The sequence below is a fragment of the Erpetoichthys calabaricus genome, chromosome 12 (assembly GCF_900747795.2).
Source record: "Erpetoichthys calabaricus chromosome 12, fErpCal1.3, whole genome shotgun sequence".
In the NCBI taxonomy this organism is placed as follows: Eukaryota; Metazoa; Chordata; class Cladistia; order Polypteriformes; family Polypteridae; genus Erpetoichthys; species Erpetoichthys calabaricus.
The window spans coordinates 126,193,667-126,209,240 of NC_041405.2; the positions used below are offsets into that span (position 1 = coordinate 126,193,667).

The following is a 15,574-nucleotide window of genomic DNA, read 5'->3' on the forward strand; positions in this document are numbered from 1 at the left end:
TTCGATTCTAAGCTGCATCGCTTCTCTGGGATCATAAATATACACTTGACCGAATTGTGGCTTCTTCGAAATTGAATTTGTCGTAGCTTTAATTGTTGCGGGACCACAGATTCTAAGTTGAAAAAATCTCATGGCCAAAGTCTCGTATCGTGGCAGTTGAAAAAATCTCTTCAAAAACGTCTTGTCTTGTTGAAGGATTTTTTAATATAATAATATAAAATATAATATAATATATATATATATATATATATATATATATATATTGCTAATAATATGTAATGTCACGCTTGAGTCACAGATTTGCACAGAAACAAACACTGCAAACAAACATTTGTCTCTTTTTCAAAAGTTTAAACGTGCTCCATGACAAGTCAGAGATGACAGTTCTGCCAGGAGCAGAGAATGTCAGAGAGAGAGAGAGAGAGAGAGAGAAGCAAACAATCAATTCCAAACTGACAGAAGTCCGTACAAGCTTTTTAAGTAAGTGAAGTACCGCGCGAGAGGCTTATCACGTGACAGAGCCACCAGAAAGGTAAGGAGGAATGTGAAGGTAGTCTGTCAACGTTTTTCAGGGGTTTGCCCAGCAGCGTCTGTATTCTCTGGAGGTGCGATCAGCTCAGCAGCTCACACCCCCTCCCTCAGCTTTATTCACGTTTTCGTGAATCAAGCGACTCTCCAGACCAGATTCAAACAGTCGTGACACGACATCAGCATTGACATGCTCAGAGCCAGGTCGATGCCTGACTGTAAAACTGTAAGGTTGTAAGCCCAAGAACCCTCTCATGAGACGAGAGTTTGTTCTTTTTGACGGTATAACCATTGAAGTGGAGCATGATCAGTTACTAATGTGAAATTTCGACCCCATAAGTAATAATGAAGCACTTCTACAGCCCATTTAATCGCCAACCATTCTTTCTCAATAGTTGAATAATTGCGTTCCTTGGGGAGCAATTTCCTACTCAAGTATGTAATAGTGTGCTCTTCTCCATCAAAAACCTAGGACAGGACGGTGCCTACACCGAATGCACTTGCGTCCGTCTGTAGTACAAAATCCTTAGTGAAATCGGGATTCCGCAAAACCAGATAAGAAGAGAAAGCGGTTTTCAAATCTGAAAAGGAACGTTCGCAAATTTCTGTCCATAAAATAGGGTGGTTTTTCCTTCCTTTAGTAAGCTCTGAAAGAGGAGCAGCCCTATTTGCAAAGTCAGGGATGAATCTTCTGTAATAACCCACAAGCCCCAGAAAAGCATCTACCTGTTTCTGCGTTTTAAGCCGGGGGTAAGCAAGCATCTTTTCCACTTTTCTCAGCTGTGGACGAAGTAAACCCCTGCCCATGGAGTAACCTAAATAATGAGTCTCAGACATACCCAGTTTACATTTCTCAGGATTAGCAGTCAAGCCAGCCTGTTTCAGGCTGTCAAGGAGACGTTCTAAATGCGAATGCCAATCATTGCTGAAAATCACGACATCATTAAGATATGCCCCAGAATATTCAGAGTGAGGATGAAATATCTGATCCATCATACACTGGAAAGTTGGAGTCGCAAATGCTGTTTTCTCACAACTGTCAGCCTCTAGAGGCACTTGCCAATAACCCTTCGTGAGATCTAGCGGGGAGATATAGGTAGCCTGACCCAGATTTTCCAACAGCTCGTCAACACAGGGCATTGGATAAGCATCAAATTTAGAGACCTTATTCAAGCGCCTAAAATCAATACAGAAGTGAACCGAACCATCTTTCTTTGGGACTAATACGATCGGACTACACCAGTTACTTTTACTTTCACGAATTACACCTAATGCCAGTATCTTCTTGACTTCTTCGCTGACAATATTTCTTCATGCTTCTGGGACTCGAAACGGCCGCATCTGTACCCAGACACCGGGTTCAGTAGTGATTTTATGTTCTGCTAGGTTAGTCATGCCTGGCAAGTCTGAAAACACATCAGTGCTCCGTTCAATCAAAGTTAATAATTCTGTCTTTTGTGAGCCAGTCAAATCGTTACCAATGGCAACATCTGTATGAGAGACAGCAGCTAAGGAAATGTAAATACCCTGCCGATCATACCATTCCTTCAAGAGATTAACGTGTAAAATCTGGAATGGTTTTCACCGGCCTGGTATTCTAACTTTGTAATTTACTGGTCCCATACAGGGCCCTGCCATTTAGCTAGGAATTTGTGCGGGTCAGACAGAACCAGTACCAAAACACGATCGCCAGGTTTGAATTCGCGAAGCTTACTGCGCCTATCGTAAAGATGCTTCTGTGTTTCCTGCTTGCGTTGTTGATGCTCCACAGCAATAGAAGAAACCTTAGAAATTCTATCTTGTAACGAAACTACCCGATCTGCAAAGCTCAGCCCAAGAGCTGTTGACTCGTTTCCTATCCATTCCTCTCGTACAACATCCAGGATGCCTCTCGGGCGCCTGCCAAATAACAACTTGAATGGACTCAAGCCAGTGGACGTTTGCGGCGATTCCCGCACCGTGAACATAAGAAAAGGCAGGACAGAGTCCCAGGATGTAGGATCATTATGAGCAACTCGTCTGATCATTTGTTTTAAAGTCTTGTTAAACCGTTCAGTCAAACCATTAGACTGTGGATGGTAAACAGTGGTACTCAAATAGCAAAGCTGTCACATAATTGTTTTATCACGCGAGAAGTAAAAGTATGTTCATGACAACCTTTTCTACGACTCGCTCCATCTCGTCCCCCTCAAACCAGCAATGTACTTTATGAATCAAATCTTGTATTTGCGCCTGGATGGGACCTTCCATATTCAGTTTCCAGTCATAAAGTGTAAAACCTTTAGACAAAAAAGTCGTGGTCTTACGCAAAAGAATTTGATCCTTCAAGAAATAATAATTGCCGAGCTTATCATGAAGTACATTTCGTAAGGAAAGTAAGGTGTCCCCAGGCAAAAAAGGGGTAATTATAACAGCCCAGTGTAGTTTGTCCCATCCCAAAAAAGTCACCACTTGCTCAAAAGCCAAAAGAAACATCTCTGAGTCATTGGAAGGACCCATCTTCGTCAGCACATTCTTTGCATTTTCCGGTAGTGGAGGCAGTGGAACGATTCACTGAATATTTTGAGGCAGAACATTCTGGTGGGGGATTGGATCATCCTCCGGATCGTAAGGTAGCGGAACATTCTGAGCGATTTGAAATAACTCCTCGGCATCCATCTGTGCAACCACTCCTGGTACCACTTGTCACGCTTGGGTCACAGATTTGCACAGAAACAGAGGAGGTTGTAGAAAAACAGGAACTTTATTCAAACATTGCAAACAAACATTTGTCTCTTTTTCAAAAGTTTAAACGTGTTCCATGACAAGTCAGAGATGACAATTCCGCCAGAGAGAGAGAGAGAGAGAGAGAAAAGCAAACAATCAATTCCAAACTGACAGAAGCCCGTACAAGCTTTTTAAGTAAGTGGAGTACAGCGCGAGAGGCATGTTACGCGACAGAGCTGCCATTAAGGTAAGGAGGAATGTGAAGGTAGTCTGTCAACGTTTTTTCAGGGGTTTTCCCAGCAGCGTCTGTATTCTCTGGAGGTGCGATCAACTCCGCAGCTCACAATATATATATATATATATATATATATATATATATATATATATATATATATATATATATATATACTGCTTGTCCATTGCAGAGGCAACCACAGGTTCGCAGCGCAGCAGCAGTGGAAACAACTATGGGCCGATCAAGATCGCCTGTCGCCAATGGGTGATCCAGGAAACAGTATTACTTGGCCATTGACCTAGCCCCGACTATGCCTGTTTGCTCTGTCTGTGTATAGGAGAGTGGTAGCTCCCACTGCAATAACCCTGCTATTTCTGTTTCAAGTTGAATAAAAGCTGGTTTTGCTAAAGTACTGAGACTAGAGTAGTGATGTATTGAATATGGACTGCTACACTGAAGAGTTGCTAACCATTAGCATTTCTCAGTATCTCTGAGTGACTATTTCCTCACATTGAGTTCTTCTACTTCTTTGATGTCTAGATAGGTAGGTGGGGGAATGCCTGATCTGATCTGAATAAGATGTGGTATATCTGTAATTAATTCATTACAATAAAATCTTCAAATAAATAGAACAGCTATAAAATGGCTGCTTAATTCATATAGTCGTGAATTGAGAAAGTTATTTTGCCTCACCATTGCATTGATTTAGTACTTTAAAAACAACATCTTACTCACTCTCCTTCTTTCTCTCGCTTTACCTTGTGTTCATTTCAGTGTCTTCAAGCCTTGGACTTTCTGCACTCCAACCAAGTGATCCATCGAGACATCAAAAGTGACAACATACTCCTCGGAATGGATGGATCGGTGAAATTAAGTATGTAAAGCATCCAAAATGAATACAAAATATTATTATATTACTCTGCTTAATCAGCATAAGTCCCAGCAACACAGTGATTGTATCAGGCTAAAAATACTGCAGCAAACAATGGGTTGTATTTGCTCCATTTCAAATCAAAATAATGGCTGAAAGACTCAAAGCAACCTTGGAATATTCACCTACTACATACTGTAACTATGATGGTTTTGCAGGATGTGGCTCCATAAACATCATTTAATGCATGTCATTTTTCATGCTATAAGTGTTTCATGCTTTCTCCTTGTCAATGTATTGTATCCCACCCATTCCCTTGCTCTTCTACAGTACATGCTTTCCAATGTCTGTCACTCGTCATCCCTTTTTGTGTTCACCTACCTCCTTTATAATTTTGAAGGCTCCTATCAATCAGATGATACTCGGTGACTGAGTTCTTGCATTCAATTCTGTCTTGTCTTTAGCTTCTTACAATTTCAAACCCTGATCCTGTTCAAAGACTACCTTCATTTTTACTCTCTTCTTTTTACTAAAAATCATTGTCCATCTTTTAAGCCATTCTTCTATTTATGATTTAATTCTTCTTTTCTGTCTGATCAAATGCTGACTTGGCCTAACCTTGGTACTTTCTTCTTCCTAATAGATAGATAGATAGATAGATAGATAGATAGATAGATAGATAGATAGATAGATAGATAGATAGATAGATAGATAGCACTTTATTTGTCCCCAGGGAAAAATGTGGATTTTTACAGATGCTCAATAAATGATTCAATCAGTCAATTAATCAATACATAAATATTACAACAACTTATGAGATACACCATTCTTGAGTCTCCCAAACTCAAGTCTGCCAGACAGACAGTTCATAATCAAGGACACCACAGGCTCATCCACCTGCATATGTCTGAGTTTACCCCTTAACAGGTATAGCTGGATGGCATCGAAGGCACTAGATAAATCAAAAAGCCTAATTCTCACAGTGCTGCCTTGTGGAGCAGATAGATAATTGTATCTTACACTCCAACCTTTGTCCGATAGCCATACTGTAGTGGGGTCCAAGTGTTCCTTCATAAAAGGACACTTATACTCCAGGACATGCTTCCTGAAGGTCTTCATGAAGTGGGACGTAAGTGCCACTGGTCTTTAGTCATTAGGCGAAGAGGCACCAGCCTTCTTTGGAGCTGAAACAATGCAGGATGTTTTCCACAGCAGCAGCAGCATTTTTTGCAGGCTTAGTGACAGCCTGAACAGGTGACAGAGTTTGTTACTACAAGAAAAATGTCACTGAAACACCTTAAATACCATATCTCTGTTTGTGTTCTTGGCCCCTCTTTTGTTTTAACAATCGCGTCTTTTACATCATTTTTATGACCTCTCCGTGCTTGAAAACTTGCCTGTTTTTGACAACATCCTTGCTCACTACTTTGGTTCCTCTCGATTGTCTAGGGTGTATTCTGACCTTGTCAAGGTTTAATTATGTCTTCTTGTACTCTGACTGCCACAAATACATCAATGAACCCCTGTTTAATAAGAAACGCTTATCTGGTGGCGCCTCAGTAAATCCTTTACCACTATTTATCCCAAGGTCTTCTTACCTGCCAATAAATCCTCCTTTCATAAACATCTGACACATCTCTTATCTTACTTTGTTGTACAAAGAACCATGTCCCATTTAATTTGAAAAGAATGATATGGCAGAGGGGAACAAATGGTGTGGGTTGGTAGCCGACATCAATAGAACAGAGTCACAGAGTCAAGAGCCAGTTTAGTTCAGCCAGTTGCCTTCGTAAATTAGAGAACAACGAAAAGTGAATTTTGTTAGTCCCACTAGTGCAGCCATATCAAAAATGCAAAAATGGTATTGTGCATGGTGCAATAATGGTAGATTAAGCAATGGGAATATGCAACTGTGTCAGATAACATATAATAAATACTAGCAAAATACCCGCGCTTCGCAGCGGAGAAGTAGTGTGTTAAAGAGGTTATGTAAACATATATATACATAAACATAGTGTATATACATAAATATATACATATACACATCCACATATATATACATATATCAACATATATATACACATACATATATATATATATATATATATATATATATACACACACAGATGCAGACACATATACATATATATACATATACATATTTGTATATCTACATATATATACACATATATACATATATATACATATACATATTTGTATATCTACATATATATAAACATATATACATATATATACATATTTGTATATCTACATACATACACATATATCTATCTATCTATCTATCTATCTATCTATATATATATATATATATATATATATATATATATATATATACACACATATATATATACACATACATATATATATATATATATATAGCTGATTAGCCAGTGGATTCGCTCATTGAGTGCAAGAGAAAAAAATAAAATGTATGTATAAAATAAGTTAAATTGCCCAATTTATTTTTCCACAAATAAAGAGCACTTACAATAACATAGAAATCAATATAAACAACATTAACATCATTATCATTTGAGAATATGAAGTAATATATAAGAAGCACATTGCATATAAATATAAATTATTAAACATTAAAATGTTCTTCTATAAAACAGTACCGTGGCTATTAGTTTGTCTGTCCAGGATTTTAAATGAGCTGTAGCTCGCAAACCGTTTCACCTATTGACTTGAAATTTGGTACACAGATACAACGTCACGTCTACTATTCGCTTTCCCACACATATGAACACATATATATATATATATATACATACACACATACATACACATATATACATATACATACATAGTGCGTTGCAACACGGGCTGTGATTGTTACATGGGAGAGAGACGACAAATCACAGCTTCCCGCTTTGTAATCGGGCTTGTGATTGCTGCTTTGACGGATGTCCAGATCCCACAGTATTTCCCCTTAGGAGAGGCGTTAGGCAAGTGTAATTGAATAGCGGTGGTGCAAGTTATTACTCTTTTTATCTTTATTTTATTTTATTGTAGAATGAATTCACAGCTGCGCGCACCAGTGCGTGCGTGGCGGATGCGTACGGCTGACGTTTTCATTGTCTACCACCTTCGCTAATCATTCTTGAGGCAGATTGAAGACTTAAGTGCCAGCTTAACTGAAAAATTAAAGAAAACATACTAAGTTTTAAAAGAAATCAGTTTTAACAGGAAAAGATGCCGACGAAAGAAGAGAAGCAGCGGGACGCTAGGGTCAAGAGCTGCTCATTAAGCAGCAAGCGCATCAACCTCTGAGCAAACGAATGGTAAACGTACAGAGAAAGAGGATAAATACTATGAATGGTCATGTCAAGTGTATTCACTCCACGTTATCGTGGAGTGCGCTGTTACTGGTATTTTGATAAAAGAATCTGAATAACATATAAGAATCGTATAAATTATTAAACAGTAAAACATTAACATTTAAGAAGTAAAGATACATTGAGTACTACTGTAGTGCTTTCGGGTATAGTACATTTTTTGTTTGCCCATTACATGCATAAATGTATAAATTTTTTGGTGTACCTACCCAAGAACACGCGACATGACCCGGCAGTTAAAAATTTATCGCTCCAGCAATTTTAACTCTGTTACAAAGTCATCTAATATGGTATTGCAAACGGCAGCGGGAGCGTTTCTATAAACTCAATTTAAACTTACTGTTTACACCGTGCTTTGAAGATGCATAGTATGCGACACGTGTTTCGCCGTAATTGTGGGCTCATCAGGAGTACACAGTCACTGCACTCCCTTACGGGAATCGATCCTCGGACGTAGAGGCGAAGCCCCTAACGTTGTGCCACGGCGTGAGGTTCATTCATTTGACAGCATGTAGATCGGGGTAATTACATTGCAGGCATTCGTAGTCTGATTCACAATCTGATTGTATGGGTGGTTACCTACCAGGTAACGCTTGTGGTTGGTGAGCAAGTCGGCTAACTTCTGCCACAGTGCCCTCTTTCAGTTGCGAGAAGCAGATCATACAATGGTTGAAATAGTTTAATATATATAGCAAAATCACCGCGCTTCGCAGGGGCGAATATGGTATTGCAAACGGTAGCGTTTCTATAAACTTAAAGTTACGGTTTATACCGTGCCTTGTTTCATATTCTTTTCCTACCTTATCAATTGTGTAATGTGTTTTTTGAACAGGTTTGATTAATGCAAGTGATCACTCCTGCTGCATTCAGTCACTTCACGTGAGCCACTCTCTTGTGTGATGTTGCGATGTCCACGGGTTTATTTAATGTTAGCTAAGACCCGGCAGTTAAAAGTTTCTCGCTACAGCAATTTTAACTCTGCTACAAAGTGATGCAAACTGTCGTTTATACCTCGTGTCTTCTCATTAAACTTGTATCTCGCGAATATGGCATTGCAAACGGCAGTGGGAGCGTTTGTATAAAGTTAAGGTTACGGTTTACACCGTGCTTTTTTATACCTCGTGTCTTCTCATTAAACTTGTATCTCGCGAATATGGTATTGCAAACGGCAGCGGGAGCGTTTCTATAAAGTTAATTTAGACTTACGGTTTACACCGTGCTTTTTTATACCTCGTGTCTTATGAAGATGCTTGTATGCGTCACTCACTCGCTTCTTATTGTTTCGCTGCCTTGTCAATTGTGTAATGAATGTTTTCTTCTGCGCTCTTTGGGGCTCCTCCTTCTTTTCTACGTACTGACTTCACAGTCAGTTCACGTGATTACGTGGGAGGCGTGATGACGCGACACGCAACTCAGTCTCCTACGGCCATCTTGCTGCCTACCATTACAGTATATGGACAAAAAAGAGGTTCCAGTTATGACCATTACGCGTATAATTTTGAAATGAAAACTGCCTAACTTTTGTAAGTAAGCTGTAAGGAATGAGCCTGCCAAATTTCAGCCTTCCACCTACACGGGAAGTTGGAGAATTAGTGATGAGTCAGTCAGTCAGTCAGTCAGTGAGTGAGTCAGTCAGTCAGTCAGTGAGGGCTTTGCCTTTTATTATTATAGATTAGATATAACAATAAAGTACAACATGTACTAAAGCAGAATGGTACCAGTCACAATCTGAACAGATGTTTGGGAGTATGGGCCCCCAGAAATCACAGAGCTTTGCTAAAATCATTGTAAGACCATCAATGTGATATGTTGTTGCTGATTAAGCAGTCAAAGTGATAAATACTAAGGCTCAGCATTGACGTTCACATTAAGAGTTAATCCATTCTGATGGCAGCTCCAGTTTTTCAAGCCATCTGTGAAAGGAGACATTCCTGGTGCATAATAATGAAATTATCATTTGCCTTGTTTGGAGGGAAATATTATTTTAGGGACATAGATACTTCTTTTTTCATGTTAAGTCTCAAAATTTCTCCTGGAGCTGCTTATTCAGTCAAACCACAATCTCCGAAGATAATAGATTTTGAAGAGATTGTTGTTGTGCATAAACAGGTTACTGCTAAAAAAAACTTTTAAAAATGAAAATATCAAACCTCAATGTGCATCTGGCTTAACTAACTCAAGGTGCACCTCAGTAAGAGTTCACAGATTCTTGATGTAAGCGAATTTATATTAATAATTAGTCAAGCATAACACAAAAGTAAGAAAAGCAATTACCAATACCAGGCTCCTTGTCACCAACCCTACATGATCTCTGTAGCTTCATAAACTTTGAATTCATACATAGCAATCCTCCCTTAGCTGTACTCCAAAAGAGGGTGGTCGTTTATTATATCCCGACTGAGTCGCTGACCTTAAATGTTCTGATGCTGCACTTTTTACTTCTTTTGGAGGCTCACAACACTCTTGGCAAACCGAATGAAAGGATCAGGTTTTCCAGTGTCTCAACATCATGTCTCTTTACGTTAAAAGCAGCCCTGTATGATGATTAATAATTTAAATAATTATTGCATTCACTTTTTAGATAGGTAGATTTTATAAACAATCTTTATTCAAGTAAATAACAATAAAAGAACAAAACTCAGAAATATTGACCTAAAATACAATTAATACATATTGTAAATTGATTGATTACATCTTGCCTGAAGAAGGGGCCTGAGTTGCCTCGAAAGCTTGCATATTGTAATCTTTTTAGTTAGCCAATAAAAGGTGTCATTTTGCTTGGCTTTTCTCTACATTCATAATGGCTAACACGGTACAACACCCTAGTACTATACATATTGTAAAGAAAATTAATTTCTAACACTAAATAAGTACATACAGTATACACATGTTCTCTTCCTTCAACTGAATTTCATGAATCACATGTGTCTTGTTCTCCACACATCTTATATATAAACATCTACGCATGGAAGTGTGTGTGTCTGTAGTGACTATATGAATTAAGCAGCCATTTTTAGCTGCTCTATTTATTTGAAGATTTTATCGTAATGAATTAATTACAGATTTACTACATCTTATTCAGATCAGATCAGGCATCCCCCACCTATCTAGACAGCAGAGAAGTAAAACGACTCACTATGAGGAAGTAGTCACTCAGAGATACTGAGAAATCCTAAGGGTTAGCAACTCTTCAGTGTAGCAATCCATATTCAGTGCATCACTACTCTATTGTCTGTGGACGCAGCTATTTTAATATGAATATATATATCTTATATATAAACGTCTATGCATGGAAGTGTGTGTGTGTCTGTCAGGGCCAGAAGAGAGAGGTGGAGTCGGGGTAAGGGCTCCACCTCTGAGAAAACAGAAAACTCACTTAGCCACTAATACACAAGCAAGGTGAGCATGTCAGCAAAACGAAACATACGAAGAAAGAGTCACTTGCTTAGCTGCTAATACAGAAGCGAGGCGAACACATTGACAAAACAGTATCCCTTTTATTGTCCTTCACGCCACTAATACACAAGTGAGGCAAGCACATTGGCAAAATGAAACCTCAGAAGATAAACAAAGTTGCTTAGCCGCTAATGCATAAGCGATACGAGCACGTCGGCAAAACAAAACCTCCTAGGAGAGAGATGCCCAGAGTAGTTCCTTTCAATTACCTGACATCTCTACATTTGAATTTTTTTTCTGACGATTTCAATCGTTTCTAGGACCCCAGGCTTTTTACAGCACAGGTTTATATAACTAGTACAGTATAATTAAATACAAATTTTAATACATTACCACCATCACACCTCAGTACACTCCTCCTACTCTGCACATAAATTCAGATTGTATCTGTTGTAAATAAATTACTTCATCACCAGCACAACACCCCACTACACTCCACCTACTCCGCACATCAGATGAATACCTGACACATATAATTTAGTTCACCAGCACTCCTCCCCCAGTACATTCATCTTACACAACACATAAATTCAAACATTTGCTTGAAATATTACAAAATAATGCTTCCACTTTGACTCCAACACTACTGTACATTCCTACTCCTCACATATTTCACATATTATAAAATAATGTTAATAGTTACAGTCATATCTAGATTGACAGACAGATGTTTCTTAGAACTGATACTTGAACTCTAATCATTTAAATCATCAGAAGAGAACTGTACTACTCAAATACTCTATTGATTAGGTGATTTTGTGTTCCACAATATGCCAGAATCAAACATTACATCAGGCATTCTATACAGTATACCAAGGATGCCTGAATCTCAAAGCAAAATAAATAAAGTATGTTTATTAGAGGTATATTGAAATCCCAGTCCTTCAACAAATGGCTTCTTCACCCATGGCTTAGGAATACAAATGTGATGATGGCAGGCTAGTGTAGAGTTTATTTATAAGTCCAAACACTACAGCTTTTAATCAAACCTGATACCAAAGCTATGCTCTCATTCTGCCACTATTTTCAAAAGCAAAATATCCAATAATGATCTAATTCTTTAGGGTTGTAAAGCATTTGATCTTATCTCCAGGATACTGAAAACCAGCCCTAAACTGGGCGCCAGTCCATTGTGGCCACAAGAAATTAGTGGACCCCAAAAACTCAAGCACATTGTCCAAGTAGTCTTATAACTGCTGAGTCCTTATAATTACTAAATACAAATATGTTTATCTCTTATGAATTCAGCTAAATTCAGTTCAGTTTATTTTTATTTAGTGCTCCTCACTGAAATGTAGGCACAGAGTCCTTTGACAAGTTCACAGTAATATACAAATATAAACTTTACAAATTGCTAATTAATTACCTAATCCACTAACTAAGTGGAGTACAGTTATGCATATATTATCATTATTACCTTTATAGACTTCTCAGCTCCTGACCTTCTACTTTAGTACTTCGATTCTGATTTCTTGGGTTACCATTTGGGTTTGACGCTCTCTTTATTATTCTTCTGTTTTTGAGGCAATGCCTTTTTAAACAGCTCCTCTCCTGGTTGTACCTTTACATTTGGTTGCATTCCATTGCTAACTTAAGCAGCAAATCAGTTGAGAATAAGAAATCAGTTTCATGGAGCTGTAAAGCAGAAATGGAGAGCAAACTCCTTATTTTCTTTAATGCATGTTAACCATGAAACAGACAATAGCAACAAACTGTATGGTAAGTGATGTGGGCTTAATTAATTTTTGTGAGTGACAAAATATTACTATTGTGACTGATGATACAAACATATTTCACTCTACTATAAGCATATTGTAAACATGTATTTTCTATCTCTTTGCAGCTGACTTTGGCTTTTGTGCCCAAATTACTCCTGAACAGAGTAAGCGCAGCACTATGGTGGGCACACCATATTGGATGGCCCCTGAAGTGGTTACCCGAAAGGCTTATGGACCAAAGGTTGATGTGTGGTCTTTAGGTATCATGGCAATAGAAATGATTGAAGGAGAGCCTCCTTATCTTAATGAAAATCCACTCAGGGTGAGATTATATCTTCATGTTTCTGGTTTAATTCAGATTACCGCCACATGAAATTTAAGGAAATGCCAAGTGCAACTCTGGAGTCACCCACTGCCTATTTGCAGAAATATGTAACTATGATATTCACTTTTGTATTACACAAAAGAAGATAAAGAGGGAAAAATGTAGTGAAGTTCAAAACTATTTAAATATGGTAAACAGGATAGTTAAATTTTACTTTGCATTGTGAAACAGCACCTCCTAGTGACAATGAAAAGTAGCTCAGTATTATATTAGAAATGTTTTTTTTATACAAAAAAAATGGGAGGGATAAGCAATATAATGCAATGCATCAGATATAAATGGCAACACAAAGGAAATCCTGGCTGCCCCATGGACTTCATTGCAGAGGCTGACTATTTCAGAACCAGCTCAATATCACCCACAGAAATGGTCACCAATTTTCTCTGTCTCTATCATTAAATACTCAGGCCACACTATTTTCTCTAGGATGCCATTCTAAATTTATAAATGGCTGAGGAAAGGGTGACATTCACTCTGGGTGTCAGTAAAGACACTGCCAAAAATTGCTTAATTTGCCTTTACTGCTCAGTCTCGGATAAGCGGTGGAAAAGGAATGAATGAAAGGAAACTTGTGTGATAAACTGAGACCATGCCAGCCCAGGTGAATTGGTGCTGAAGCCAGTCCTTGAACTTGGGTGATTCCGCTATGCCAAGCCTGTCCTGCTGCAAGTACCAAAATTGTTTTTTAATGCTTAATAATAATAAGAAGAATTAATTTCATCTTTCAGGCCTTGTATCTAATAGCTACTAATGGGACGCCAGAGCTGCAGAACCCAGAAAGACTATCAGCAGTTTTTCGAGATTTTTTAAACCGCTGTTTGGAAATGGATGTAGACAGAAGAGGCGCTGCTAAAGAACTATTACAGGTAATTTTTAGAATTTATTTAAAATTTTTTTTTTTTTTTTAGCAATGCAGGATTACATTCATGGAATCTATAATGTAATGACATGAAGATAACTGATCAATAGTAGTTGTTTGAAATTTTTGCAAAAAGTGCATTAAGTAAGCTGAAATATATCAGCGCTAGTAAATTCTTTAATGTCTTCTTTCATACAGTATGTTATTATAAATCAGTGCTCCATACAAATTCCATCTGTAAAAAGTAGCAGCATGCAACAAAGCTCTCGGTCTGCCATTGGCGTACAGTCTGTGCTGAGCAAAGGGTGGAGGCTTATGGCGCTGTTGCATCACAGTGTGTTTGCTCATTTCAGTACGTGAGCGTGGAAAGTGTGTTAATACATTCTACTCATTTTACATGAAACTTGCTACTGTATCTTACAGAAAAAAGTATAGTAATCGATATTTTTGAATGGTACTTGATACCAAATGAGTACAGTTTGAGTATCAAAATATCGATTACTATGGTATCGATCTTCCCCTCCCTACTGCACAGTGCGCCTGATACCATTGCAGTGTGAGGTAAGGTTGAGGAGACCTCTGAACATTGGGACAGAGGACCATAAAAAGTAGTGTCAGTAATCAGCTTTATAGACTTTGCCAAGGATGTTATTGTAATGTTACATGGGGAGCTAAAAATTGCATACAAAATGAAGAACCCAAAATACATGGTAAGACGCAGGAAGAAGAAATCACTGATGTAATCTGCTAAGTTACCAATGTGAACAATCATCTGTATTAATCACAGCGGCATTCTGAATAAAGAAGGCCATTAGGATCTAGAAATTACTATAATTTTTACAGGCAGTTTTGAAACAGTAAGTCTATAATGTTACATTTAATTTCAGAATGAAAAATTTAAAGAGATGCAGCAAAATGTTAAAGAAACACTTCAGCCAAAAATGATAACTTCAGGAAAATAACAGCAGTACATGCAGAGGAAATGCAAACACGCGGGATCGAGCTTTTGAATTTAAGACCCACTTCTCCCCCTCATTCATTGGTCAAGAGTCCTGTGTTCTGTTCTAAAATGTGTTTCCTCTGTGTGCTCTGCTTTCATTTTCTGGAGTTATTTAATTAACAGTATTGTAGTAAAAAATGCATGCATTTTTCCCGTTCTGGTCCTGCGACTGAATGACTTGTCATGTGGATTGTGTGACTCGAGTAACATGGGATTTTTTTCATTGACAATTTTATACTGCTTGTTTTGGTCCAGCATTCATGCTATCAGAAAGTTTGTTATCTCCATTCTTTATAATAACATGAAATTACTTTTTTTTGGCCATTGCTAAAAGTACACGGGGTAAGTAACCTAAAAAATATCATTTTTGCGTGGAGTATTCTTTTAAAGGTGTAATTTAGGATAAACTGCTTGGTGTGAACACAGTTGAGGAGTAAAAGCATAGATGTAAAAGTGT

At 38.1% G+C, this 15,574-nt stretch overlaps 1 protein-coding gene across 2 annotated transcripts in view; it reads left to right on the plus strand.

Annotated features, from left to right (window-relative positions):
• The window catches only part of LOC114662570 (serine/threonine-protein kinase PAK 3), a 194,445-nt gene that overhangs the window by 168,940 nt on the left and 9,931 nt on the right, over window positions 1-15,574 (plus strand). For both annotated transcript variants that reach the window (XM_051935210.1, XM_028816110.2), the window contains 3 exons: window positions 4,244-4,343; window positions 12,999-13,195; window positions 13,987-14,124. In XM_051935210.1, coding sequence (XP_051791170.1) covers window positions 4,244-4,343; window positions 12,999-13,195; window positions 13,987-14,124 — 435 coding nt within the window. The remainder of the gene's footprint in view (window positions 1-4,243; window positions 4,344-12,998; window positions 13,196-13,986; window positions 14,125-15,574) is intronic.